Source organism: Dipodomys merriami, unplaced genomic scaffold (assembly GCF_024711535.1).
Source record: "Dipodomys merriami isolate MVZ:Mamm:240054 unplaced genomic scaffold, mDipMer1.0.p SCAF_2, whole genome shotgun sequence".
Lineage (NCBI taxonomy): Eukaryota > Metazoa > Chordata > Mammalia > Rodentia > Heteromyidae > Dipodomys > Dipodomys merriami.
The window spans coordinates 48,412,191-48,424,660 of NW_027203381.1; the positions used below are offsets into that span (position 1 = coordinate 48,412,191).

Sequence of the window (12,470 nt, forward strand, 5' to 3'; positions counted from 1 at the left end):
AGTAGTAATCTCCAATCCCAAGAAGAAAAATAATGATGTGTAACTTAATTGAAAAATCTTTGGAGATGTCTTGTGACTAAGTAAAATGTTAAGGTAACTAAAAGAAACTTTCTAAAGCAGTGAGGAATTTTAATTCTCTGAGAAGCAAGACATGAATGAAGTGTTTCACAATAGTCTTTCAACTAAGAATTTAAAGCTTTGGGGATTAAAATCAAAGATAGAGCATTTGCCCAGCAGGTATGATGCCCTGGATTTGGTCTTAGCAAATCCTCCTTTCACTTAGATGCACACACACACACACACACACACACACACACACACACACACACACACACACACACACACACACACACACACACACACACACACACACACACACACACACACACACACACACACACACACACACACACGTTACTATTTTTAAGAAAAAAGAACAAGGAAGAAAAACTTTATGACAGTTGATTAAAATAGATTATCAGTTGGTTAAAAAATATATTTTTTTAATGTTAGTGCAAAACTAGTTGCCAGTGGATCATGCTTGCAGTCCTACCTACTCAGGAGACTGAAATCTGCGGATCTAGAGGATCTAGATTCAAAGCCAGCCTGGGTAGGAAAGTCTGTGAGAATCTTATCTCCAAAAATATACAAAAAAAAAATACTGGAAGTGGAAGTGTGGCTCAAGTGGCAGAGCACTAACTTTGAGCAAAAATGTCAGGGACAGAACCCAGGCCCTGAGTCCAAGCCCCAAAACCAAGTGACACACATACACACACAGTTTTAAAAAATCAATTGAAATTTTAGATCAGTACTCTTACATGTCCTTGTGACTTCTGTTTCCCTTTGGTTCTTCCTCTGTGTCCTTTCATTAGGATTTCTAATCTTTTCAATTTCACTTTTTACAGTTCAATTTGGTCCCCAAATTGAATCTGTGGCAGCTTTGTGACCACTCATACCCCTCAAAGTACCATTCCGTTATTCTCTATGCTTGCTCAATGATGGAATGCAGTCCTGGCTGTTCTACCCAGTGGGTTACACCTATCTATCACACTGTAAGGCAGTTCAAAACCCTCCCCATTTGGTCTTGATCTTCTTTGACTTTTCCTGATGTGTGACTCTTTTTCCATTCCTCCTTCAAAGTGTTCACTATTTTTTATTGCCAATCCTGGAGCTTGAACTCAGGGCCTGGGCACTGTCCCTGAGTTTCTTTTGCTCAAGGCTAGCACTCTACTACTTGAGCCACAGTACCACTTCCAGCCTTTTCTGTTTATGTGGTACTGGGGAATTGTCATACATATAACCATAAAAGATGATGCTAATTGAAATGAACTCTAAGATACGGAAACAAAAAAAAGCCCACCCCAGCACTCTACTACTCCTAGACCTGTTTCCTGGCTCCAGACAGCAAAGCTAAAACCTTTGCTTCAGAAACATGCTTTCCAGTCATCAATGGAAATTCTTCAAGTCTTTTATCATTGAGCCCCTTTCTCAATTCATTTTCTGTGCTCCCCAATGAGCTTTTATGGCTTACTTCTGACACCTAACATGGCTTCTTGTGCTACTGGCAATGGCCAGCTCCTTATAGGATGAGGACCCCTTTGGACTCCTCTGTAGTTCCTATGCGGGGGCTAGTTATGGTAGTTGAAACATCAAAGGGACTTAATAGGGAGGGTTCATTTGAGGCAGTTTCATATGATCAGGATTGTTCAGCTCACAAACACCCAGCACTGTGACTATTGTGTGAGGTTTCAACATCTAAGTCTTCAGGGAGGCCTCTAATCACTCCCTCCTGCAGACAGGATATAACTCCAAGTGGGTGACACATTTTCATTCTTCATCCTAGTTATAGGGATAATGAGAAGCCCTGTCTCCAACCCTCACCTCTGTCCATCACTTTGGCTTTGACATCCTCAAGACTTGATCTCACTGTGCTCATTTCCTCATTAGCAAGGAGCCCAGTACTTTCCCCCTTTTTCTACATCCCTAACTTCTTCCTTCCTCCACAATAAAGCCCTTTACTCCCCTCCTCAGACTCTATTCTACTATAATTACACCCCCCACCCACACCCACACATCTCACTATTCCAGGCCCTTCTTTCAACCTTCTCCCTCCCCAGATTCTATACAACCTCCTCTCCCACCCATCTCCCCTGCTTTCTTTGTTGCTTACTTCACTGGGACAATGAAGCTATCTGCAAGTACCACTCTAGTGCTCTTCCAGACATCTAAGCTCCTGCAAGCCCAGGTGCCTGCAGGCTGGCCTCCCTGCCCTTGTTGCACATGAAGTGTCTACACCCTGCCCAGACCAGCCCCTTGAGCAGTTCTCCTGCCTTGTATACTGCCCTGCCTCTTCTGACCTCTTAGAGGATATCTCTCTTGTAGCAGCTCCTTTCTCCTTTGCATCAGCACATTTCCCTCTTGGTTGATCATTATCATTTGTATTCAAAGATGCTGTAATTTCTCCCATCCAAAAAAAGATCAAACCTTTTCGTCCCTGCATTCCTCTCTGGCTTGTGCATCCTCCTGATAGGAGGATGCTGTTAAATGCAAGCCAGGCCACATCTCTTTTTTTGCTCAGGATCCTCCCACAGCTCCTTTCTCTAAGAGAAAAGCAGCCAAATTCTCCTTCCCATCTATAGAAGTGACCCCCAGGGTTACCTCTCATCACTTTTCCAGCTCACTCCACCCCAGTGCTGCCTAGTCTTTCAGTCTAAACCTTGCACCTCTTTTCTATTCCTTCCCACTGCACACAGGGCTTCATCTTGGAGATCAGCCTGTCTGACTCTCTTCCTCCTACAGTTCTCTACCCAAATGTTATTTTCTCAGTAATTTCTTCTTTGATGCCTGCATCTTAGCAACCACCCCACCTTTGTCCTAACTTATCTCATCCTCCTTGATGCTTGAGAAAGCAGACCAGCACATAACATCAAGGAACATGCCCTCTGTGGCATTTTATCCATGTGTGTCTATCTTTCCCCAGGAGAACATAAGCTCTAGGAGGACAGAGGGCTTTTGTTGGTCCACTTGCTCTCTACAATGCTCCTAAATAGAACAGGACACTGATAGGTGTTCAGAAAGCACTTTCAAATAAGTGAAGAATACTTCTGATGTTTCCATCTATGGTCAAGGTCAGCCTGGCACTTATCACTGTAGTATAGACTTTTCCCTTGACACTCTTACATCAGGATGAACCATGGGCCATTCCCAACCTGGCCTCTCTCCTCCCTCTAACAAGAAATCTGTTCTTTGCTGTTGGCAGCATTAGCACTGTTAATAGCTCCAGGCATCAGTGGCCACTCCATGACCTTCTGGGTGTGGATTCTTGGTTCTTCTGGGAATGTCTGTGAAGCCAGTTCAGTAGTCAGTATTGAGTCTAGATCTCAGGCCAGAGGCTGAGCACACCATGTTCTCAGCCCGGCTGTCTACTGTTACTTAATTTAATATTGAGTGTTGGGCCAAAATTGACTGTTTTCTGCCAAGTTGAAAACCAACTAAAATACTACATTGAATAATTCTTCCTTTTTTTCTGAGTTTCTTTTTCCCTGAACTGGCTATTGTATCTAAAGTCTTACAGTTTGATAGAAATGCCATCCTCTTTAATTTTCCTTGTCATTAAGAAAGTAACTGGAGCTGATAGGAAGGGACAGAAGATTGGTGTCTGTGAGGATCATGCTTCCTAATTCCAGCAGCCTCATCTCTCAAGGCAGTCTCTCTCTTATTAGCATCTTCATTTTGATTCACACCTAGCCAGTTCCTACTGTTAAATGCACACATTAGAGTATTTTCATTGACTTTAAAAGAAACAAAGTATGTAGTTATTTGTAAACAGAATGCACACAGGAAGAAAAATAAAATGCCTTTCCACGAAGAATTCAAAATTATACAGAAAACAGTGTAACTGTCTATACCATTAGAAACTGCCCCCCCCAAAAAACACACACAGATGGGGGCTAGGGGGGATAGGACAAAAAGCAATTCTTTTGCTAAGCAGTTTGTAAATTAAATTTTCTGTTAAATTTGTAGTCCTGAGTGAAGAAGGAAAAACACCTATCTTATTTTAACCAAATTTTGTCACAGATTATCCTCTGTCCAAGGGTGACACCTCCCAATCACAGGCACATGTTCCCAAAACAGTTTAAGTGGGAAAGAAAAGCATCATGTCTAAGGAGACCTAGAGATACTAGTTCGAGAAAAGATGTGGGGCAGAGTACAGGAGAGAAAGGCAGGAGCTGTCTGTACCATGAAGGAGGCTAGAACCAGTGATAGCTGCTCATCAGATTGTAGGATGCTGGTGCCTTGTTTCATTCTTTGTGTTTATGTCTCTGCTTCTCCAGAGAAGCCCTAATCAAAACACTGAATCTACCTGAAGGTAGGTCACAAGAAGCCTTCTACCTTTTTTGTTTGATTCCCTATCCCTTTTTATATGACTGCTATCATAATCACATCATGATTGCATCATTCAGAGAGACCTTTTCTTTTCATTTTTCTTTTCCCTTTCCTTCCTTTGTTTACTTCATTTGTTATGCTGGTAATGGGGCTTGAACTCAAGACCTGGGCACTTTTTTATTCAGGACTGCAGCTCTACCACCTCAACCATATCTCCACTTTTGGATTTTTATTGGTTAATTGGAAATAAGAATTTTAAAGTATTTCCTGCCTGGGCTGCCTTTGAACCATGATCTTCAACTATTAGCCTCTTAAATAGCTAAGATTTAAGACATAAGCCACTGGTATCTAGCTGATCCTTCATTTTCTTGACCTGCAATGGGAAATGAATTAAAAGTGAATCCTAAAGAATGATAATAGTGAGTTTCCCCTGGCTACATAACAATATTCTTGCCCACTTCCTAAATGGGACAGAAGACTAAGAGGTGAACATCTGTCTTTGTATCAAAGTGAAAGAGTCATTCATAGTTCTCCCAGTGCCTAAGTAAAATGCTGAACCAAAGGCAACTAGTTCTTGTATTAAAAGAAGCAAACATCTATTAACAGGACATACTCTTCTCTTACTGAGTTTTGAAATGATTGTATCATACTAGTTTTTTATGTTTGAATTTTTAACTAAAAGTTTCCTAAATATTTTCCCAAGTATTACACTTAGTAATATGATTTTATTACTAAAAAGGAAACCCTTAAGTCATTTATATATCTAGAAAATATATTTGAAGGACTGATAATTGCTAGCTAATGAGACAAATGAAATGGTTTCCATTATGTCAACATTTGAGAGAATAAACCATTCTCTTTTATATTTTACAAGTTTTTTTTTCAATTTTGATTTTGAATACAAAATCAAAATCAAATGATGGTCTTCAGTTTCTAAATCTAAAATGTTATTTCTTTCTGCTGCATGCATGTTTTATCTTTTAAGTTTTTCCTAGCAGTTTATATAATGGGACAATGTTCAACCATGTTGATTTATGTTTCATGATTTATGTTCCAGTGGTTTCTTTGAGTTGTGTACTTCCAATGTAATTACTGTAAAATAATTGATACTGATACTTTGAGTATTTAACTGGACAACTAGTTGTAGAGATAGTCATTCCAAGAAAATAGCAGAACTTTCCCTTGACATTGTCAGAAGTAAAAATTACCTGTAAAGGTTTAATTAGAAGGGTGCATCATTATGACAGTCACTTTGATAGAAAGGTATGTCTATAGTGAAACCTGGGATGAATTTGACCTTGGATCCTTCATTTCTTATTTCTCCCCTGATGGTGGCCATCTTTAGCTTTGGCAGGTTAGTCTAAAGTGGAACTCCTGATGTGAGGTCTCATGTAATATCTTAGTGTGAGTTTTCATTAGAGAGAAATGAGATTTATATATTCCCAGAAGAACCAAACACATAGACAGTTACAGCTTAGTACAACCAATTTCTTGGGATGGATTCGTTTTAGAATTTGCCAATCTGCTGTGTACAAGGACACAGATGCAATGATAGTTCAAGTACCAAGGGATGTACGAGAGGAAAATTTGGAGGAAAGAAAGAAAGACCTGGTATAAACAGTCACTCTTAATTACATTTTTATCAACAGAAATTCAAAAGGAATTCTAAGGTACAAGGTTAGGATGTGATGCCTTTCTATTTCCCTAGTCAGGGTAATGTTGGTGACCCAGACACCAAACAGGCAAATAGCATCACAACCTCATTGGATGAGGAAAAGCCCTTAAAAAATCTATTTAATGATTATAGCCATTCTAACTGGGGGAAGTGGAACCTCAATTTCTTTTATGGCTAGAGAGGTTGAACATTTCTCCATGTGTCTATTGGCCATCCTTCTTTCCTCTTCAGAGAAGTTTCTCTTTAAGTCTTTAGCCCACTTATTTAGTGGGCAGTTGTTTCTTTGAAGATTTGTTGTTGCGGATTTAATTTTTTGAGTTCCGGGTATATTTTAGATATGAGACCCTTGTCTGTTGTATGGCTAGTGAAGATCTTCTCCCAATCATGGGCTTTCTATTGATCTTGCTAACTATGTCCTTTGCCATTCAGAAGCTCTGCAATTTAATGCAAGAGTCTGGATGGGAAGGGGAAACAAAGGAGGAGGCTACAATGCTTGATAAGAAATGTACTCATTATCTTGCCCATGTAATTGTAACCCCTCTGTACAGTATTTTCACAATAAAAAAATTAAAAAATCTATTTAATGAATTGAGTATTGCATTCCTAATATTTTTCATTTTGAACTCAAATCATTTAGGAGAGGAAATGGATATTTCATCAAACATGGACTTGACATTCCATCACATTACATTATAAGCAGGACAAAACAACTCTATGTTGGAAATGGGCAGGCAAGAAAGCTGAGCCATAGCCTCCACTCTGAGGCCCTGGTTATCTCATTTAAACAGATATTAAACTTGGGTGCCAGTGGTGTGATCACCAGCTGCTTCCCACTTTGTGAATAAATTGCTTAGAAGGAGCCTTTTGCCTACCAGATGTGACCTAGATTCAGATTTCTAAAGGCAGGAGGAAAAAAAAATTCTATTGTGTCAAAAAAATAAAAGAAAGAAAACAATTGCTGGTAAAAATGCATGGTAAATGAGCTTATCTCACTTTTCCAGGTGTTGGAACTAATATGTTATGGAATTATTGCTTCATTTATGAAAAATAATAGAAGAAAATGTTCCAGTAAATCACATTTGGATAAAGGCTTAGGGATAGCTATTGTGATGTTATTAGCAAGTTTTTAAATGGCAACAAGAGCAGGAGCCAAACGAGATAATAAAAATATTTTAAAACTGTATTTGAGAAGACTTTCTTCTAAAAGGGTAAGATGCGGGTATGTTATGGTTTAGTAAAATATTGAAGAACAACATGAACAATTACAGCCCTTTCAGTGTATATGAAAGCTGTTTAAAAATAACGAAGCTTTCTGTCTGCTAGCTCTGATAAGTCTTATTACTCTGTTAAATGCAGCAACATTTTAAAAACTGTAACATCCTTATTCTCTCTTACCCACTCTATTTTCCTTTTGTTATTTCCTTTCACCTTCAGGAGCTGCCACTCCAAAACCAGTCCCAGAACCGGAGAAGCAAACAGACCATACAGTTAAAATTGCTGGAGTCATTGCTGGCATCCTGCTGTTCGTTATCATATTTCTTGGAGTTGTGTTGGTAATGAAGAAAAGGTGAGCTTCTAGCCAAGAATCTAGTTATATCCAGTTTGTTTGTTCACACACTCTGTGTGTGTGTGTGTGTGTGTGTGTGTGTGTGTGTGTGTGTGAAAATTTAGAATTACTGAGTTGGCATTGGCCACCAGGAACATCTGTGACTCTGTAATAATTAACATTTTTCATCATCTAGCATTCAAAGTTAACATATTTCATCATCTAGCATTCAAAGTTAGGGGACAAAAATTGTGAGATAAACAAGACAGATAATAAGACAAAAAGAAAAGAAAAGGAAAACAACAAAGAAATAATCCTTGTTTCCATTTCCTGGAGTTCATTTTGATCAGTGTTATTTTATTTGATCAGAAGCACATAGGTATTGTGCCTTTGGTTCCTTCCCTAATAACATTAGGAAGTAAATTTTAATGGCTGTTTGAAGAAATAGTTTCTGAGTGATTTAGTAGAAACATCATTATGTACCAAAGTGTGATATAGAGGAGAAACTAGAACATATTTGTGGAGTCAAAATGGAAAGTTCAACTGTGAACATTTTAAATTCCATTAAGTGAAGATGTTCCTGGTAGTGGGATATGTTGCTATGGACTAATAATAGTAATTTTGATAGTCTGAAAATCTCCAACAGGATGGGTGCTAAAGCCCCACAATAGGAGAGGTCACTCTAAGTTATTGTAGAGGAAAAGGTAAGAAGATAAAGCCTTGGTAACAGCAATATGTAAGGGTACATTAATGTACATATGCACATACACACACACACACACACACATACACACACACACACACACACACCTGTGCTTCTTTTCTAGTGTCTGTCTTCATTTTACATTTTTTGCTCAGGATAAAGTGTTGCTCTCTTGAAGAAGTATTCTAGTATTCTAGGCTTAGATCATCAGCTATTAATTTATTCTTCATCTTTTTTCATATGTCCTTTATCCTTTTTGTCTTCACTTGCTCTCTTCATTTTCTATTCTATTCTTTTTTTCTGTTTATTCTATTTCTCTGTGCTTCTATTTCTATTATTTTATTTATCTTTAGCTGTTTATTATGGTTTTTTCCTCCCTATGTCTTTTTCCTCTTCTTCACCTCTCATTTCAATTTTTTTCTTGGATGACATTTCTTGATTCCCCTCCCTCAGTGCTTGTTTATAAGTGATTTGGAGCACCATGGCTTTTTCTTTTGTTAAATGTGTGTGTGTGTGTGTGTGTGTGTGTGTGTGTGTGTGTGTGTGTGTGTGTGTGTGTGTGTGTGTGTGTGTGTGTGTGTGTGTGTGTGTGTGTGTGTGTGTGTGTGTGTGTGTGTGTGTACATGACTCCATGCCTAGATATTGAAACTGAAAATTTCAGAGAGATAAATTGTATTTGAGGGCTCTTTTGGATCTATATGTCATCTACCAAGCTCTCTATAAGAAATAGCTTGAAGCTAGTAATCTAGTTGCCCTGGTGACCTTAGCTAAACATTAGCTAATCTTCCACAAGGCTTTTTCTGCTAGATTAATTCACTTTCCTTTCTAGGTCTCTCAGGTAGTCACAAACTCTATGTTATAAATTATACATTTGCAGAGATTGCCTTCAGTAACATATGGCCTTGACACAACTTTAGACTAAATTCCCATAAGTCATGTCAGATTTTACATGATTATTTACTACACAATAATCTTAAAAGGATTGTCTTCACAGCATGTGTCACTGCTGTATTTGCTTTTTTCTGAAATATAGAATATGCTCACCATAAGATAAATTAGCCAATATACTATGCCTATAAATACAACACTTGTAGAATTTAGATCTGAGTAGTCATATGGTACAACTGTCATATTCAATAAAAATTCTTGAAACTTTGAATTGTTTAGGATTTCTCACCACAATTCATTCTACATTTTAAAAGTATTTTTAAGCAGAATAGTTAAAACATGGTGTGACTCATAGGTAAGTGTCTGAGGTGTTACCGGTGCATAACAAGCATGTTTATTATTTAAGCCTCCCCTGTAGGACTTAGAAATGCTCTCTTTGTTCAATCACTTCAGGACTGGAACTGTTGGTTGGTGAATAGTTGATCTTTGAGCCACATCCTCCAGTGTCCCCCAAGTGGCCATCAATTAAAAAGGAAAAGCAATGGGAAAATGGCAAAAGAAATGAGAGGAACAGAAAAGAACTGTTTCAGGAGTAGGTTTCTGTATGTAATTAATCATCTCTTTACCAGCTAGAACTTAATACTATCCAACATGGGCTATTCCTATATGGAATGAACCTGCTTTTCCTCTGTACAAAGCATTCTGAATCAGCAAGCACAATATTTTCCATAGCTCTGAAAGACAGCCTGGGCCCATGAGTAAATGGGGCTGAAACAAATCTGTCCATATTATTGGAAGGCTGTCCTGCCATGGCTGTGGATGAACTAGTCAAGTAAACGTACCTAGCCAAGTCAGCCTGGTACTTTACCAGGGGAGGATGGCAGATTCCAGCACTGCAGGATTGCTTGCTATTTTCTTGGAAGCTATTGTTGATTATTAGTTTAGTTATCATCATTTTTGCCTCTGAAGGAACGTTCCTCCATTTAAAAAAATAGTTGCTGGGGCTGGGAAGGTGGCTCAGTGGTAGAGTGCTTACCTTGCATGCATGAGGCCCTGGGTTCTATTCCTCAGCACCACATGAGCAGAAAAGTCCAGAAGTGGATCTGTGGCTCAAGTGGTAGAGTGCTAGCCTTGAGTTGAAGATCTGAGGGATAGCGCCCAGGCCCAGAGTTCAGGCTCCACAACTAACAAAATTAAAAATTAAAAAAAAATAAAAACAGTTGCTGAAACAAGCCTCTCATACAAAAATAAAATCTATTTGGCTCATATTAACTTACTAGAATTTTTTTCACATATAGGCAGTAATGATTAAGAACAGATATACCATCATTTTATTTGACTTTTGGGGGGGACAGGACATAAAAATTTTTTATACATTAGTGACTAATTGTTTTTTATTTCTAAGCATTAAATCAATTAAACATATTAATCATTAGCAGGATATTAATATACTAGTTGTATTAATATGCCTACTTATATAACTATTAAAATATATTAAATATACCTGGGCACCAGTGGCTCACACCTGTAATCCTGGCTACTCAGGAGGCTGACATCTGAGGATCACGGTTCAAAGCTAGCCTGGGCAGGAAAGTCCATGAGAATCTTACCTCCAATAAACTACTACAAAACCAGAAGTGGTGCTGTGGCTCAAGCAGTGGAGTGCTCATATTGAGCTGAAGAGCGCACAGACAGCACCCAAGCCTAGAGTTCAAGCCCTATGACTGACAAAAAATAAAAAAAAAAAATATATATATATATATATAATATTTGTTCTTATTTTATTCCATAGACAAGGCAATTTCTTCTCACTTTTCCTATCCTAATATGACTTGTTCTGTTCTTTTGATGGTGCATTGTTTTGATGTATCAATGATAAGAAATGATGCACATTGAGTATCTAAGATAAAAGCTTCATACAGAACCACATGGCAATATACTCTCAAAGTTACTTGGCAATAATCCAAATCACAGATACTTATTTTTACCATCCATGTATAATTAAAGATATTTGTTTAAAGGAAAATACCTGCGTTTTCAACATTTTTCATGAGGAATAATTTATCTCAATAACATGTTTGACAGAATTTACTATACAACCACCATCAATTTTAACATGATGAATTACCTTCGCTACTGTTTCTAATATTGTTGAAGATCTCTCATAAGTTTGAGGACATTTGTATTAATTACAGTAATATTCCTCTCTCAGCCCTTTAGCACATAGAAATTGCAGAATTTGCTACTCTTGGAAAATAATTAAAGAAATATGAATTATTGGGAAAAATAGCAAAATAACATTTACTATTTGCCCCCTTTCAGCACTCAACCTAATGGTTTATTTAAATGTATTCTATTGTGGGTTGGGTTTCTTTTTTTAATATAGGTGTTACGTTGTAGCTCCTCATGATTCTCCTACCTCAGGCTCTTGAGTACTATGCCACAGGTGCATACCACCTACACCATGCTTTTGGCAACTTGTTGTAAAGATTATGTTATTTTTAAAGAAGAGTAGAGAAGATATGCACCAGTCTTCTGTCTGTTAGGAACGCTCTGGAAGGGGCATGGCTTTAGAATTGTTCATACCTGGATTCATATCCCATTCTCTCCATTGAAGTAGTATAAACATAAACAAGGTTACTTTACCTCACTGAATTAGTTTGGAAATGTCTAGTCTAATCGTAGTGAGGATGATGTTTCCTAGGGGAATCATGAAGACTGAAGGGGATAATGTATATACATTGTTGGTGACTGATCAGTAATAGCTATAGAACCCAGAAGTTCAAATACTGATCCAAGGACACCAAGGTGGTTGACTGTAAGGCTAACTATAAATGTATTTGTTTCTTAAACTCTGCTACAATGACACTTGCCTGCATCTTGCTCTGTAAATTCCAGGCTCTTTCTATAGTCACCAACTAAAAAGAGCACCAAAGGCTCACACCTTCAATCCTAGCTACATAGGAGGCTGAGATCTGAATATCAAAGCCAGCCTGGGCAGGAAAGTCCCTAAGACTCTTATCGCCAATTAACCACCAAATTGCCATAATTGGAACTGTGGCTGAAGCGGTAGAATTCCAGTCTTAAGCAAAAGAAATCCTTGGACAGCACCTAGGCCTTGACCTACAGGACTGTCACAAACAAACAAACAGTACCTTCATCAGCTTGTTTATCATTTAATATTGCTTTAAGACATTTGAGACAGCACTAGAATGTCACAGTGGGACCCTTACATTGTACAAAGGGGTTCCGTAAGTCAGGTTATAAGTACA

General features: G+C 38.1%; 1 protein-coding gene across 13 annotated transcripts in view; it reads left to right on the forward strand.

Annotated features, from left to right (window-relative positions):
• Positions 1–12,470, forward strand: part of Ptprm (protein tyrosine phosphatase receptor type M) — an 832,110-nt gene that overhangs the window by 557,391 nt on the left and 262,249 nt on the right. For all 13 annotated transcript variants that reach the window (XM_070029553.1, XM_070029556.1, XM_070029555.1 and 10 more), the window contains one exon: positions 7,496–7,628. In XM_070029553.1, coding sequence (XP_069885654.1) covers positions 7,496–7,628 — 133 coding nt within the window. The remainder of the gene's footprint in view (positions 1–7,495; positions 7,629–12,470) is intronic.